The sequence below is a fragment of the Podarcis liolepis genome (genome assembly GCF_965112155.1).
Source record: "Podarcis liolepis genome assembly, chromosome: 7".
Classification (NCBI taxonomy): Eukaryota; Metazoa; Chordata; class Lepidosauria; order Squamata; family Lacertidae; genus Podarcis; species Podarcis liolepis.
In genome coordinates this window covers 21,999,557-22,015,901 of record NC_139561.1, presented here as the reverse complement: position 1 = coordinate 22,015,901, position 16,345 = coordinate 21,999,557, and the positions used below count along the sequence as shown (strand labels likewise).

Genomic DNA, 16,345 nt, shown 5'->3' with positions numbered 1-16,345 from the left:
TGCAATGAGTCAGAAAATTTGTCCATCTGGGTCAGTATTGTTTGCACTTAACTGGTAGCAGCTTTCCAGGGTTTCAGAGGTTTCCAGGGTTTCACCCTACCTGGAAATGCTAGAGATTGAACCTTCTGCTTGCAAAGCAGATGCTCTAACCACTGAGCTGTGACCCTTCCCTGAAAACATGGGAACACAGAAAGTTGATTTATACAGGGCCATTGGTCTATCTAGCTCAGTATTTTCTACACGGACAGGCAGCAGCTATGCAGGGTTTAGACAGGGGACATTCCCAGCCTTATCTAGAGATGCTGAGAATTCAACTTGGGACTTTCTGCATGCAAAGCAGGTGCTCTACCGCTGAGCTAAAAATAATAAAAAAAGAGCTCATAAAATGCTCAACAAATAGATTGCCTGGAGAGGCCCAGAGGGCGCTTTTATCTTTGTTCTAAGGAAACCAAACTCCGGGTATGTGGAGGAACCCCTGAAACTTCTAACCACTCAAAGAACGGGGTGTGTATGGCAGTATCTTCACAATCGTGATTGTGCTTTGGATTGAACTCTCTCAGGGGTTACGTAACCAGAAAACCTTTGAAGACAAGGTTGCAAGAGAAAAGGTGTTCAAAGCACGCAAGGGAGAGATCGGATGTCGTATTTACACTCACGTGGCTCCGCCTTACAGTAGGTGCTGGCGTGCTGGCGATGAAGCACATACTATTCAGGTGCTGATTCACCTCCACGAGCGTGTCCAGGATGCCTTCTCCTGTCCCGAGGCAGATTGTTTTGTCTGCTGGAGCAGAGATCCGGGAGAGAGGAGAGGTCACGGCTCTGAAAGACCCAGCTCTTCCTGCTTTCTCCAGCTTCTTGGATGGTGGGGAAACAGGGGTATCTTTTGGGGCTTGGCCCATCTTGATTACAAACAAGAACCAACGGTGGAAGCATCTTAGCCATATCTGATGGGGAATGCGTTCTTCTGTACAAGGTACAACAATAGCTCCTTTGCTTGTTTCACAAGGACGCCTATTCATTTGAAATGACTTAAATTAAATGTGTGTTTTGTGTGTGTGCTGATGGAATCACTCTCTGTAATACTGAACTCTGGTGCTGAGTGCCAATGGTTATGCAGGCAAAACCGAGTCCCCTAGAAACAAGGGCCGGCGTATTTAGGGGAATCCCAAGGTTTACAGAAGTACAGAAAACAAATTTGGGAAATAAAAACCTAAGGGAGCAACTCCTGCCTCCCCTAAGCAGCCCAGTAAGAACTGAACATGCTTGGTAACTACAAAATGTTGTATGTGTAATGGAAAAGCAGGGGGGTGGGAATGGAATGTAGAATCCTGGAAGAGGCACCCTGAACAGGAGATTCAGTAGTGCAACATTTTGTTGCAGATCCCACTTCTCTCTGACTTTTCTGATTAGCTGCTCAGGGTTCAAGCTTGACTGTTACAAGTTGCTGAAGGGCAGGTTGAACAAGTTGTGTTCTTGAGTATTAGTTACATGTTGGGAGAGTGTTGTTGCTCCGAGGTCCTGACTGCAGCAGCGGTTCTCAACCTGTGGATCCCCAGATGTTGTTGGACTACAACTCCCATCACCCCTGAGCTCTGGCCTTGCTAGCTAGGGGTGATGGGAGTTGTAGTTCAACAACATCTGGGGATCCACAGGTTGAAAAAGGCTGTTAGGAATTTGGTTGACTGCCTTGAGAACAGGATGCTAGGCTAGAAGGGCCGCTGGCCTGATCCTGCAGGGCTCTTCACACATTCTTAGAAGCTGGCAGAAGTCTCTGTTTATTTTAGCGCGCTATCCCTGCTGACGTTCTGGCTGTGCGACTCTGAAACTTGGCCTGTTTCCCAAGGGGTGCTGTGGGTGGGTGTTTGCTAGTAACTCAGTGCCAGGGATTATCAGCTGAGGTGTATGGCGCATATAAAGGAAGTGGGGTGTGTGTGTTTTGAGTTCCCTTCAGCTTGAGCAGAGGGCAAAAGGGCCTCAGGAAAAGAGGTTCCTTCTCTTGCCCTCTCTGACCTTGCAGCTCTGGGATTCAGCAGGCTGTATGTCTTTGAATACCTGTGTTCCTGGAAACCGCAGGAGGGGAGAGTGCTGTTGCTCTGAGGACCTTCATTTGGGCTTCACATATAGGCATTTGGTTTGCCAATAGGAGATCAGGAAGATGGACTAGAGGGGCTTTTGATTCAGTAGGCTCTTCTTACATGTCTCTGAACTTGCTCCCATCATTCCTAGCCAACATGGCCGATAGTTGGGAACAATAGGAGTTGGAGACACAACAAAAACAGGAGAGCCACAATATATTATTATTGCTGCTGCTGCTTTTTACCAATCCATGTCCTATGCCTGGTATACAAGCACCTCTGGACCGGAATTCTAGCTCAGTTGGTTAGAGAGTGGTGCTGATAATAACAAGGTCACAGGTTCAATCTCCATATGGGACAGCTGCATATGCTTGTATTGCAGGGGGTCGGATTAAATGATCCTCAGGATACCTTCCAACTCTACAATTCTATGATTTTATGATTCTGTGAAACAGCTACTGCTCCAGAAGGTAGGCCCGGCGAGAGTGATGAGCCCAGGTTAAAGTTGCCTCGAAGAAACCCACAAATCTTTGAGGAAAGTCTTGCTGTGTGGAACTGGGATGCTGGAACCCAGCAGGGGGTGGGGCATGTTTGGTGCCGGGATACTTCAAAACCTCGGCCTAGACATTTTGCAGGCCCCTTTTGCTCTTCCCAGGACAGACCACAAGGCTAAGAACTTTCCCCACTGAGAACTGGGCAAGTGCTCGGCTGCCCATACTTCCTTCCAGGTGCCAGTTTAAGGGAACGCTTGGCCAGCTCCACCACAGGAATGAGCTCTTGGAAAAACATTTGTTTGGGGTTTGTCTGTTTGGCTCATCCACATTTCCAGGGATGAGTGAATTTTGGGCCACAGGTTTTGGCCTGGGAATGCTACCCTCTTGAACGCTTATTGGATGTTTGTATATTTTTCCTGTGGTGTGTGTGTGTGTGTGTGTATGGTTGTGCTCTCTTTCTCTCTGTGTGTGTATTCGTGTGTGTAAATGGCATATAACCTGTAGGCCTTTGCTCAGAAATATTACAGGATGTCAATCTCCGGCTCCAAATAACAATAACAATAACAATAACAATAATAATAATAATAATAATAATAATAATAATAATAATAATAATAATTCATACCTTCAGAATGCAGGAAAAAAAGCTGTCCAAAGTCCTCTGAGGATGCCCTTGGCCCTGACACGTGGCCGAAAGCAGGTGTGCAGTTAGTTGAAATTAAACACTGGACTTATGGGGGACAGACTTATGGGGGCGCCTTTCCCACCCCAGTCTTTCGAGGGAAGCATGTGCTTTGCTTGGCTCCTTTCAAAATGCAGCGAGACAACCATTGTGGGTGCTTCTGCCCAAGCCTGCCGTGCCTCTGCAAGGATGTTTCCCCCCTCAGAATGTCTTTGGATACCTGTTGCTGAGAATCACACGTGAGGAAAGTAGCTCAGGTCCTGCTTGCCAGCTTCTGAGAGGCGTCTGGTTGGCGTCTGTGAGAACCAGAGACTAGGCCAGATGGGTCTCTGGCATCATCCAGAGGGGGTCTTCTTAGGTTGCCTCTTGAAAATGTCCTCCGCCAGTGAGTCTACTGATGAGAAAACATCTCTCTGAGCTCCTTGTCCCTTAAAATGGGTTGCACAGCACATAGTTAAACTCTGGAACTCACTGCCACAAGAGGTAGCAATAGCCATCAACCTGGATAACTTTAAAGGAGGATTTGACAAATTTATGGAGGATAAGCTTCTCAGTGGCTACTAGCCACGATGCTGTTATTTTACCTCAGGAGGTGCTGCAAACCATGGGAGGGGAGTCTTGCTGTGGCACCCAGGTCTTATTTGTGGGCTTCCCATTAGGGCTTCTTGTTGGCCACTGTGGGAACAGGATGTTGGACCAGATAGGCCACAGTCTTGTGGGGCTCTTGTGCTGTTATGGGGTCAAGTGGGGCAGGGGAAGCACTTGAGCAAGACACCCTCAGGAAACCCCTTAAGCCACCAGGAAGTGGTCCGAGGCAGTAAATCTGTCACTGGTGTGTACCACTTCCGACAGCAAGTGAGGGCTGCCATGATAACTCAATTCTTCCATACAACACAACACAATACAGTGGTGCCCCGCAAGACGAATGCCTCGCAAGATGAAAAACTCGCTAGACGAAAGAGTTTTCCGTTTTTTGAGTCGTTCCGCAAGACGAATTTCCCTATGGGCTTGCTTCGCAAGACAAAATGTCTTGCGAGTTCTTGCGAGTTTGTTTCCTTTTTCTTAAAGCCGCTAAGCCGTTAATAGCCACTAAGCTGCTAAGCCGCTAATAGCCGTGCTTCGCAAGATGAAAAAAACGCAAGACGAAGAGACTCGCGGAACGGATTGATTTCGTCTTGCGAGGCACCACTGTACAATGGAAGCATCCATTCCCCACACATAGAAAGCTAGCCATTCAGGGAGAATGCTGTTTTAGAGCTATTCGCCTGGCATGCTCTTTTTCTGCATGGAGGGATTCTCTCTCTCTGTGCAGGAACATAAAATCACGGAAGCCCACTGTGCTTTGCAGTCTGAACTAGTACAGTCCTGACACAGGCTTACCCCTGTCAGCAAAAACTCCCTCCCTCGCTCACCCACTCCCAACCACCCCCAAACTCCTTTCATGCTGCAGTTACCAAAGCCTGGAATGTTGCCCATAAAATAACTGCTATCCAATTCTCCCGAAGGAACACGCTGGAGGCTTTGGGCTTCCTGTATTTCCAGAGCTGCGAGGAGATTTGACCTGGAAATTCCTTTCTTCACATTACTGACTGGAACGCCAATGTTTCCCACTGCTTAATTTTAAGCCTCTTCGACTCCCAGTTAAGAATATCAACATTTCGTCGGTTGTACGGGGCCAATGGCCCACCTTGTCCAACATTCCTTCCCTCACTTGGTGCCTCCGAATTTGTTTTGGACTACAACTCCCATTCGCCCCAGCCAACATGGCCAGTGGCCAGCAAGAGTAGGAGTCAGAGTCCAACAACATCTGAACCGTTTTGGGGAGGGTTGTTCTGACACTATCAAGTGTGTGGATTGGTGTTCTGCAACAACTTTAGCATATTGTGCAGTAGGTGTGGGGAATCTCAGGATGTTACTGAATTGAACTCCCATCATCCCTGGCCATTGGCCATGCTCGCTGGGGCTGATGGGAGTTGTAGTGCAAGAGGGCTGACTATTCGGCACAGCTGGTGTGCCGCAGCGATGTGTCTGTTCTCTGGTCGGTTGGGAAGCCCTGTGGGCTGGATGATGTGGGGATCGATCTTCATTGGGGTTGATGCTTGGAACAGCTTGATCATTCAGTATCCTACTCCAGCTGGATGAATAAGTTTCTGCCACAGGTGTCCATTTTGATTTATTTTAAAGCTCATCCTGTGTTGTTGTTTTTAATGTTTTGTAACTGGTGTTTTGTTCTTAGCTGTTTTTAATTACATATTGAGCACATACATTTGGGACATGTATGGAAGGCAATTAATTAAATAATATTCATAAAATGGTTCTAAAACGTTTAAATGGTCTGTTGACTGCAAATAGAGAAATGGCGGTGGCGATGCTATTAGCCGAATATAGATCTCAGTCTTGCTTGCTAGTTAAGGGTTGTTGCCTTGTGTTTTGGGAGAGGAGTTTTCACACTCCCCAGCAAGCCACAACAACTAGCTGCCCATAAGCTATTAGGAAGAACTTCCTGATGGTGCAAACCATTCATGTCAGGAGAATACTGGTTGTGTTAGAGATGTAAGCAGAGGCTGAATGTCCACCAATATCCATGGCTTTCCTGAACTGGTAGAGGGAGTTGATTTTTGATGTTCTTTCCAACGCTATGATTCTGTAAGGTATTCAGAAGTTGGAGAAACGGGTCATCGTTTGGCCCTGTCTCCATGTGCCCCTGCTTTCAGCCTTCCTGGCTTTGGGCCTGATAGTTATATACTTGTCAACTGTTCTGATTTGACCAGGACATCCTGTAATTACAGAAGCCATCCCAGCTTCTGATTGGATCTTGAGATGTCTCTTTTTGGCTCCCGTGCCTCTCTTTTCCCACCCACCTGCCTGCCTCCCCCTGATGCTTGCCCACCCAAAGTGGAAACACAACAAGTGCCACTTCCAGCTCTTCCTCCTCCCCTATAGAGATATGGAAGAATGTAGACCGAAGCGCTGCTAGCACTTCCGGCCTCCAAGAAAAAAATAGGATATCCACTCTCTCAGTGCAAAAGTGTGCCTTGGAGAACAAGGGGTGGTTCATCATCGAGTCGCTAAGAGCTGGAGTGGCGCTATTTTGCACCATAGATATTTGGAGTTTCCAGATTGTTTACTGGAAGTTTAGGTTGCATTGTGACTCTACACCTTTCCCTATATTTATGTCTGTCCCTCTTCATGCCTCTCAGCCACCAATCAACACACTGCTGTCTGTCCAGCACGCTCCTGAAACTTTGGGGGGTGCAGCCCTGAAAGACGCAGTCCTGATTTTCCTCTGTGGCACGTTGGAGGGTATGCAATGAATCTCACACAGTCTCAAGCAAGAGCTTATGTCTCTGTCTCCCTTCTTGCAGGGCGACCATAGATGAGGTGGAAACGGATGTTGTGGAAATAGAAGCCAAGCTTGACAAGGTAAGTTGGTGGAGCTCATACAAAGATGCACAGAGGCAGGCAAATCCAGTGGCAAGGTGGTTAACAAATATGTGACCCTCGAGATGCTTCTGGACTCCAACTCCCATCCTGTCTGACCATTGGCCCAGGCTGGGAGTTGGGAGTCCATGAAGGGCTTGTGAAGAGGGATTGACTGTTAAACCACTGGGAATTGTAGCTCTGGAAGGGGAAAAAGGATCTCCTGCTCCTGCCAACCTAGCAGTTCGAAAGCACGTCAAAGTGCAAGTAGATAAATAGGTACCGCTCCAGCGGGAAAGTAAATGGCGTTTCCGTGTGCTGCTCTGGTTTGCCAGAAGCGGCTTAGTCATGCTGGCCACATGACCCGGAAGCTGTACGCCGGCTCCCTCGGCCAGTAAAGCGAAATGAGTGCCGCAACCCCAGAGTCGGTCACGACTGGACCTAATGGTCAGGGGTCCCTTTACCTTTACCTTAACAAATCTCAGCACCCTTAACAAACTGCAGATCCTCCCAGGATTCTTTGTGGGGAAGCCGTGACTGCTTAAAGTGGCATCATAGCACTTTATGCGACTGTGGCCTGTATCTCATTTGCTTTAAAGCTGTTACTTTTTTCTTTATTTCTTTTGCCGTACTGCTGCATCCCTGGATGGCCTCATTTTTCCTTCTTTAGGCTGTTGTGCTAGATTTCCCTACACTTTGTTACATTTCTAATAATATTTTAGGGGTTCCCCGGCTGCATGCGCCCCCTTCCCAAAGGCACTGGGTTGCATCTAACGCTAGCCCTGGACCCTCTGTCGTTAATGAGCTTGACTCACTTGGGTCCTTTAATTTCAGTGGGCCTCCTCTGAGTAGGACTCGGCTGGGTAGAATTCCTCCCAAAGCATCTGCTCACAGCAAACGGCATGCAGCTCGGTCTGCTGTGTGTGGGGACCAAACAGCGTTGCAGAAACTGCCACGTTGCAGAATACGCCTCCCTTTCGCTTCCAGAGGCTTCCTCCAAGCCACGCTGGTGTGTCCATCTGGGAGCCAGATGTGGCCGGCAGCTGCATCTTTTTGGGTTTTTCTTTTTTCGTTCCCTGGAATCGGATGCAGCAGCTCGGAGACGTTTGCCAGCACCCATTTCTCGGCCCTGCCAGATGACAGAAACGGAGGGAACATGAGTGGAGCAGCCAAAGGTTATTCTGTGTGCTGGCTCTGACTTGCACCTACTTCTCGGCCTTGGGCAACTCTCCTTGCCCTCTGTTTACTTATTTGGAACATTTGCTCTAAGTTATTCTGCCAAAAAGGCTCACAGAGCAGCTTGTGAGTAGCCAGTTTAAAACAAGACGGTTTCTGCTCACAGGTAAAAATGCACGACACACGTGGGGGAAAAGAGACAGGGAAGGAAGAGGGCGGAAAAGCAAACTCAGGTGCCAGTTATTGTTGTGCCCATTTCTGACCGATGCCCCTTGTCCCACACTTCTTTCCTTCGCAGCTGGTAAAGCTATGCAGTAATATGATAGATGCTGGGAAGGCCTACCTCATCACCAACAAGCATTTTGTCGGAGGGGTCCGGGACCTTTCACAGCAATGCAAGAAGGACGAAATGATCTCGGTAAGCAGATGGCATGCAGCACTGCCCCACCAAACCCCAGATCTATGAGGAGCTAAAGGGTGAGGTGCACAGGGTGCCTGCCCTCTCAGCACTGAGCCATTAGAGCCGGCCCTACCCTTAGGGAGAGGGAGGAGGCAGCCACTTCGGGAGGCTGATTTTAGGCATCGTGAAAGAGCATGATTTATTATTGCTCTATTCTTACTGACAGGGAGAGGAAGTGGCTTAGACTGGACACCTTAAACCGTGTGTGTGTGTGTTTAAAATTTGCTGCACTGCCTCAGGCAGCAAAATACCATGGGCGGGCAAACTCTACTAATCTACTAATGCAGTAGTTACCAAAGAGGGCAGGATTGCCCCTGGGAGGCCAATGAGATTACCTAGCATTGTGCTCAGAGGCAGGGGGTGACAGGAAGGGGTAAAAAAGCAAGCAAGCAAGCAAACAAACAAACAAAACCCCCAAATCTATCAGACTTGGAAAAGCTGGTATCACTGGATCAAGTTCAACCATTTTGTTGAATTCATTGAACTAAATAGTTTCCACTGGATTTTGAATAAATGTGAAATTAATTGTTATTGGTTTGGATTTTATGGTGTTACCATCTTCCTTAGTGGGTTGTGCAAACTGCTGTTCTTGATAATACTTTTTATAGGGCATGGTAGGTCAGGGTAAGGGATGTGGGTGGCGCTGTGGGTTAAACCACAGAGCCTAGGGCTTGCCGATCAGAAGGTCGGCGGTTCGAATCCCCGTGACGGGGTGAGCTCCCATTGCTCGGTCCCAGCTCCTGCCAACCTAGCAGTTCGAAAGCACGTCAAAGTGCAAGTAGATAAATAGGTACTGCTCCGGCGGGAAGGTAAACGGCGTTTCGCCAGAAGTGGCTTAGTCATGCTGGCCACATGACCCGGAAGCTGTACGCCGGCTCCCTTGGCCAGTAAAGTGAGATGAGCGCTGCAACTCCAGAGTTGGCCACGACTGGACCTAATGATCAGGGGTCCCTTTACCTTTACCTTTAGGGTAGGGTAGGGGGCACTGGGGATGAGGTTATGGAACCAAGCGGGCAATGGTTTAGGAACCACTGTGCTAATGTGACGAATAGGATGCAGAGCACCTGGTGGTAGACTGAACGTGATTCAGTCTATGGTATTTCCAGGTAGGACAGGGAGAAATTCCTGTCTAAAACGCCAGAGAGTCGTTGCCTGCCAGTGTTCTTCAGCTTTGGTTCCTCATACATTGTTAGGCTACAACCTCTACCATCCACAGCAAGCCACAGTCCACCCACATTTGGTACTGCTTTGAATGTTGCCTGCCTGCAACCCCGGAGAGCCACTGCTGATCAGTGTGGTCATTACTGAGTTAGAAGTGCCCATGTTCTGATTCTGGCTAAGGCAGCTTCCTATCTATTCATAAAATCTAATGCAGGGAAGCAGATTCAGCCGTTGAATTAGTGTTCCTGGAGGAGGGGTTGAGAATTAGATACATGTGACATTTGCACAACAATGCGGCAGTGACAACAATTTCTGAGCAAGGTCAGTCTTGAGTATTTGAGAGCTGAGAATTTCAGCCTTTCCAGAGGAACACTGTGGGTTTGTGTTTCTTTCGTTTTTCCTTTTTGCAAATTAAAGCACCAAATCAGAGACGTGCAAAATTATCCTTCCTGCAATTGCAGGCGCAAACCCACCATTTTCTGTATTTTTGCAAAAAGGGTAAATGCATAAAGCTGTTTGGATCTGGTAACTCAAGCTTAAGCAACACACGCACTCTCTCTCACACACACACCAGGCTAAAAATATCTGAGGAGTTGGATGCCTCAAGGAATCGCATCTCTTTCTGAAAAGCCAGAAAGCAGAGATGATGCATCTGAAGTAGGTCAGCGAACATCCGCTATTTGGGAAGAGGGAGGATAAGTCGTTGCAGAGGGAACTGAACAGGAGTCGAGGCAGTACCTTTGGGATGGGGATCAGAAGGACTGGGAAAAGCCTCTTGAGTTCATAACATGAATTGGGGGTGGGCAGAATTTCAATTCCTATTGCATTTAAAGGCGGACCTGCCTGATTTGCGCAGGCCAAAACAATATGAGACCTGAAAGACAGCCATCCTTCAAAATCCGCACTTTTCCATTTTTTGCCAATCAGTGCTCTGGCCAAGTCATGCATACAAAAAATGCATGTAACTGGGTAAAGTGTGCATAGAAATGCATATGAGCAAAAATCACATTACATGTACTTTGTATTAGGGAAAATGTAAATATTAGGAGAAACATGGTTTGCAAATGTGTGTAGATTAGGCAAAATAGCCCCAGGCAAGCACTGTGTACAAAAACACATATAATTGGAGTAAATTGTATATACATATGTATATTTGTGTGTGTGTGTGTGTGTGTGTGAGAGAGAGAGAGAGAGAGAGAGAGAGAGAGAGAGAGAGAGAGAGATGCAAACATTGAACATTATTGGGCAAAATGGTTTTGCAAAATTGTGTTTTATAGTCAAAATTGCACACAAATGTGTGTATATTTGGAGAAATATGCACTGCAGTGCTGATGTGTATATTCCACACTGATGTGGCAGTGTTGGGAACTGAACTTGACTGGAAGAATGAGAAAGTGAAATGCACAGACTTGAGCATCACTGGTTCTGAGCTGCACCTCTGAGAACATCAGGATGGATTTGCCTGTTCGTTTTGCTCAGGGAAGCACCATGTTCTTTGAAAAGTGGGGTACTCTTTGCCCTGTGCACAGAGCACTTGTAGAAATCTCACCACAGCAAATTGGGGTTCACCATCACGTCCAGCCAGTCTCCCAAAGAGCTCAAGACAATGTAAATATGAGGGGTCTTCATCTCGTAATCTAGGAGTGAGGAAGTGGGACTGGCCTGCAGACCCAACCCTTATCTCCTCTATCCACCCCCACTCCCCACAATTGCCCAAGGTTGATAGGTGGGTGAGGCTGACCGCAGGTGACCCAGAAAGTGAAGGATGAGCATGTGAGCAGAGGGATGAGTAGAGTGGTGCTTGTTGAGACTGGAGCTAAATTAAGGTGGGGTGTGTGTGTTTACATCTACAGTGCTACCTCAGGTTAAATACTTAATTCGTTCCGGAAGTCCATTCTTAACCTGAAACTGTTCTTCACCTGAAGCACCACTTTAGCTAATGGGGCCTCCCACTGCCACCGCGCCCCAGAAGCACAATTTCTGTTCTCATCCTGAAGCAAAGTTCTTAACCTGAAGTACTATTTCTGAGTTATCGGAGTCTGTAACCTGAAGCGTATGTAATAATAATAATAATAATAATAATAATAATAATAATAATAATTTATTTATACCCCGCCCATCTGGCTGAGTTTCCCCAGCCACTCTGGGCGGCTCCCAATCAAGTGTTAAAAACAGTACAGCATTAAATATTAAAAACTTCCCTGAACAGGCCTGCCTTAAGATGTCTTCTGAATGTCAGGTAGTTGTTTATCTCTTTGACATCTGATGGGAGGGCGTTCTACAGGGCGGGCGCCACTACCGAGAAGGCCCTCTGTCTGGTTCCCTGTAGCCTCACTTCTCGCAATGAGGGAACCGCCAGAAGGCCCTCGTCGCTGTATCTCAATGTCCGGGCAGAACGATGGGGGTGGAGACGCTCCTTCAGGTATACAGGACCGAGGCCGTTTAGTGCTTTAAAGGTAACCCGAGGTACCACTGTATATCCACCCCCCACTCTCCCTTTCAGGCCTCTGTTCTTCTCTCACTGCCATGCCTCTCTTCCTTCTGCAGGAATGCCTGAACAAGTTTGGAGACAGCCTGCAGGAAATGGTCAACTACCACATGGTAAGTCACATCCTGCCACGAGTTCCTTGGTGCGGTGCGGCTGTGGCTGCATTAAGTGATGTTTCGTAAACATTATAAAAGCCTTGCACACGCAGTGCCGTTAACAGACCTGAAGGTCGCAACTGAGCTGCCTTGCTGATTGAGATCAAGGCTGACCTCTCCCACTGTCCTGCCTCCGAGAGGGGACAGCACAGACTCTCCAGTGTCCAGGAAGTTCCATGGAGCACTGTCTCTTAAGGAAATAAGATGAACTCTGCTGGATCGGGTCAAAGGCCCTTTTAGCACCATATCATATTCCAACAGCGGCCAACAAGATCCGTCTGGGAAGCCCCCAGGCAGGACTTGGGGTGCAACAACAAGTATCAGGGCACTTGGGTGGGGCAGCTCTGGCGTTCTTGCCTGGCTCATGGTCTCCTCTGTTCCTGTGACTATGGAGGAGGTGGGGTGGTGGCACTTGAGAGCTGGACAGGAACCCAGACTGCTAGTGTGGGGACCTTTGGTCTTGGGGCAGGAGTGTCCAGCTCAGGATTGTAGGCAGTGCAGATATGGGCTGGAGGAGTTGCTTCTCAAGGGAAGGCCCATAGCTCAGTGACAGAGCATCTGCTTTGCATGCCAAAGGTCCCAGGTTCAATCCCCAGCATCTCCAGGTAGGATTGGGAGAGACTCTCTGTCCGAATACCTGGAGAACAGCTGGCAGCCAGTGTAGACAATGCTGGGGTAGGTGGACCAATGGTCTGACTTGGTATAAGGTAGCTTTCTATGTCCCTGTCTTAAGGGGAGTTGGTGTCGCTCAGTGGTAGAGCATCCGTTTTGCATGGAGGAGGTCCAGGTAGGGCCGGACAGCTGCTGCCAGCCAGTGTGGGCAATACTGAGCACATTGGACCAACTCAGTGTGAGACAGCTTCCTTAAAGTTTAAGGGAAAGGGTCACAGCTCAGGGCTGGAGCACCTGTTTTGTTCTATCCCAGGCAAAAACACTTGAGGAAGGGTGCTAAGCAGAAGGGAATGGCTTAGGAAGGAGAGGTGTGGCCTTGGGAGGGTCCCCATGGCCAGCTGGAGAGGCCTGGAGGGCTGCAATTGAACCCCCCACCAGCTTTGAGATCCCCCCACCCCTGCCTCAAATACTGCTCTCATTCGATGCTCATTAATAATAGCATTTATATAGTCCTTCCTGACTGCCGTTGCTGTGATCTGAGTTCACCCGTCCCTCTAGCCAGGGCGTTCCACATAAGCTGCTGAGTTAGCTCTTCAGCAAGCCAGGAACTGTGTCTGCAGAGTAACTCCAGACAGAGGGAGTGGACGGCACAGGACGGCTGCCACTCTTTTGGAGTGGGGCGAGGGGGCTTTGAAATAAGGAAAGGTTTTCGCCCCCGCCCAGCCGCAGCAGGTCAGGGATGGTGCAGGCTGTGTTTCCGCTCCATGTTTCAAAATTTTTTGGGGGGAAATCAGTCGCCGGGAGAAAGTCTGGCAGGGGCGTCTAATCCTCAGGGCTGTAAAATCAGCGTCCAGAAGGGGAAGGCATAAAACGGTTTTCTTCTCAATGACACTCCTGGGGTGAAGTACGAGAGCCATGGAATTTCGACCTCGGTTTTTCCATGGGTCTATTGATGTTCATTCTAGTACAGTGGTACCTCTGGTTAAGTACTTAATTCGTTCCGGAGGTCCGTTCTTAACCTGAAACTATTCTTAACCTGAGGTACCACTTTAGCTAATGGGGACTCCCGCTGATGCCATGCCGCTGGAGCACAATTTCTGTTCTCATCCTGAAGCAAAGTTCTTAACCCGAGGTACTATTTCTGGGTTAGCAGAGTCTGTAACCTGAAGCGTCTGTAACCTGAAGCGTATGTAACCCGAGGTACCACTTTAGTGGTATGGACTTGGCCTCAGTAAATATTAATTAGTTTTTATTCTTAATTATTTAATATGCCACTTGATGCCCAAAACAGGAATCTATCCAGTTGTACAGGCAATTAAAATATAAGCATTAGTTATTAGAATATGCAATAGGCAAGAACAGTAAAACAACACAGCAATTAAAACAGGAAGTGCAGGTCTAGATTGCGCTGATAAGATTTCATTCATTTGCTTGCTGCTTTTAGATCCTCCCTTTCCTGCAAGGAGTTCAAGGCAACATATACATGGTCCTCAGTTGCTTATTTTATCCTCACAACAGCCCTGTGAGGTAGGTTAAGCTGACTGGCCCAAAGTCCGTGGCTGAGTCAGGGTTTGAACCAGAGTCTCTCGTGTTGTAGTCAAATGCTCTAACCACTTTACCACACTGACCATTAGGTGCAGAGATGGCACCGAGTAAAGCCAGGCATTGAGAAGGGGTCCACCCACTGTTAAAAACATATCTAAGGAAAGGTCCTTATAGGTTGGGGGCAGGAAGAACCTCAGGCCTGGGGGCCTAACGTGGCCCTCCATGTGTCTCTACCTGGCCCTCCCAATTATCCCCAGGCCACACCCCCTCTCCTCAGGCCACACCCCTCACCTGTCCTGTTTCAGACCACAATATTTCTTGCATGGTTGGAATGTGTCTTATGCCTCTAGCCTGACTAGGAGGGTAGTGGTGAGATGTACATTGGTTACTCCACCCACTTTAGCCCCCGGCCCCGCCCACCACTGGCATGCGGCCCTTGGAAGGCTGCCCAGGAGGGAGTGCGGCCCCTGGGCTGGAAAAGGTTTCCCACCCCTGTTGTAGATCTTCTCTATATCCTTTCAAATGCACCACATCTGGGCGCAGTTAGCTGTGATTCTAAAACTAGATGCCCTCCCTTAATGGAGAGAGACAAGAGACGGTGTAGGGGAAAAATCTAGGTCATACACACGCACACACACACACACAGCCCAAACACCCTTCAGTTCGTTCAGCTTTCAAGTTTGTGCATCTCCTGCTGAGCAGCAAGCTTAAAATACTCGCAGGGCGTTGGATTGGCATTTGCGGGGGATAATTTCTATTATTTTTTTGAAAAGTTGTTGGTAGCACTGTGCCGAAATCTGTCCTCCCCCAGATTTCCAGCAGATAATTTCCAAATGCAATTTATTTTCCCGTTACTGATGGTTGGGAGGGAAACACGGTGGGGTGTGTGTGTATTTTTCAGTTCAGCACCAGTTGTTAGCGTATGACAGGGATGGGGAACAACAGCAGGCCTGGGGGAATCAAATGAGGCATTCTGGACCTCTCTGCCTGAGCCTAAGGACACTTCCCAGGCCACGCCCCCTCTCCTCAGGCCACACCCCTCCCCAGCCCTGCTCTGAACTCTCCTCTGGGGGGTTTTGTGGTTAGCTGGAAAGCATCCTTTAGTTCTGATTGTGCCTCTTCCTGCTTGCCTGGATGGGAGGACAGAGAGGGCTGTGTTTAGAAATTAGCCTGCTGGACAAAGGTGAGATCTGCATCTTTGGCCACACCCATCTCTGCCTCTGGTCACCAGGCCGAAGGCTCCCTATTCCTGGAGCCTGAAAAGCTTTTTGCTTCAAGGTTAGATGGACCAATGTGCAACATTTTATGTACCCTCCCCTGAGTGCTCCCGAACCTGCAACGCAGGTTTCAGCCTTTGCTGAACGTTCTCAAACATTTTTCTCTGGGCCACACCTTCAGTATAGAAATTTGTGCACACCAAACCGAATTCTTTATTGCTAAGAAATACATTGGAAAGCAAAAAGAAACAACTACCAGTGCTTGATATATAACATAGAGCACAACTACTTTATAATGTAATACAGCTACATAAGAACATGAACCAAAAGATAGTTATAAATAAACCTCTTGCATATTCTGCAAATGAAAACTTTTTTTTATACTGTACTATACTATAAGGGATGCGGGTGGCGCTGTGGTATAAACCACAGAGCCTAGGGCTTGCCAATCAGAAGGTCGGCGGTTCGAATCCCCGTGACGGGGTGAGCTCCCGTTGCTCGGTCCCTGCTCCTGCCAACCTAGCTGTTCGAAAGCACGTCAAAGTGCAAGTAGATGAATAGGTACCACTCTGGCGGGAAGGTAAACGGCGTTCCTGTGCGCTGCTCTGATTCGCCTGGCCACATGACCTGGAAGCTGTACGCCGGCTCCCTCAGCCAATAAAGCGAGATGAGCGCTGCAACCCCAGAGTCAGCCATGACTGGACCTAATGGTCAGGGGTCCCTTTACCTTTACCTTTATACTATACTGAAATGTTTAAATGCTTCTTTGATTGCCCTTGAATCTTCCTGCCACACTTGCCATCCTCTCCTGCCACATCAATGCGGCGCGCCACACCCTTTGAGAACCACTGGTTTAAAAA

The 16,345-nt window shown here is 48.3% G+C and overlaps 1 protein-coding gene across 6 annotated transcripts in view; it reads left to right on the top strand.

Annotated features, from left to right (window-relative positions):
- ACAP3 (ArfGAP with coiled-coil, ankyrin repeat and PH domains 3) overlaps positions 1-16,345 on the top strand; it is a 149,285-nt gene that overhangs the window by 52,787 nt on the left and 80,153 nt on the right. For 5 of the 6 annotated variants that reach the window (XR_014528394.1, XM_083512960.1, XM_083512958.1 and 2 more), the window contains exons 2-4: positions 6,617-6,674; positions 8,146-8,265; positions 12,016-12,069. Coding sequence is in view for 5 of the 6 variants with exons in the window: in XM_083512960.1 (XP_083369086.1) it covers positions 6,617-6,674; positions 8,146-8,265; positions 12,016-12,069 (232 nt within the window). In the remaining variant the exon portion in view is untranslated. Of the gene's footprint in view, positions 1-620; positions 974-6,616; positions 6,675-8,145; positions 8,266-12,015; positions 12,070-16,345 lie in introns of those variants that run through there. The other variant, XM_083512961.1, reaches the window with a different exon arrangement.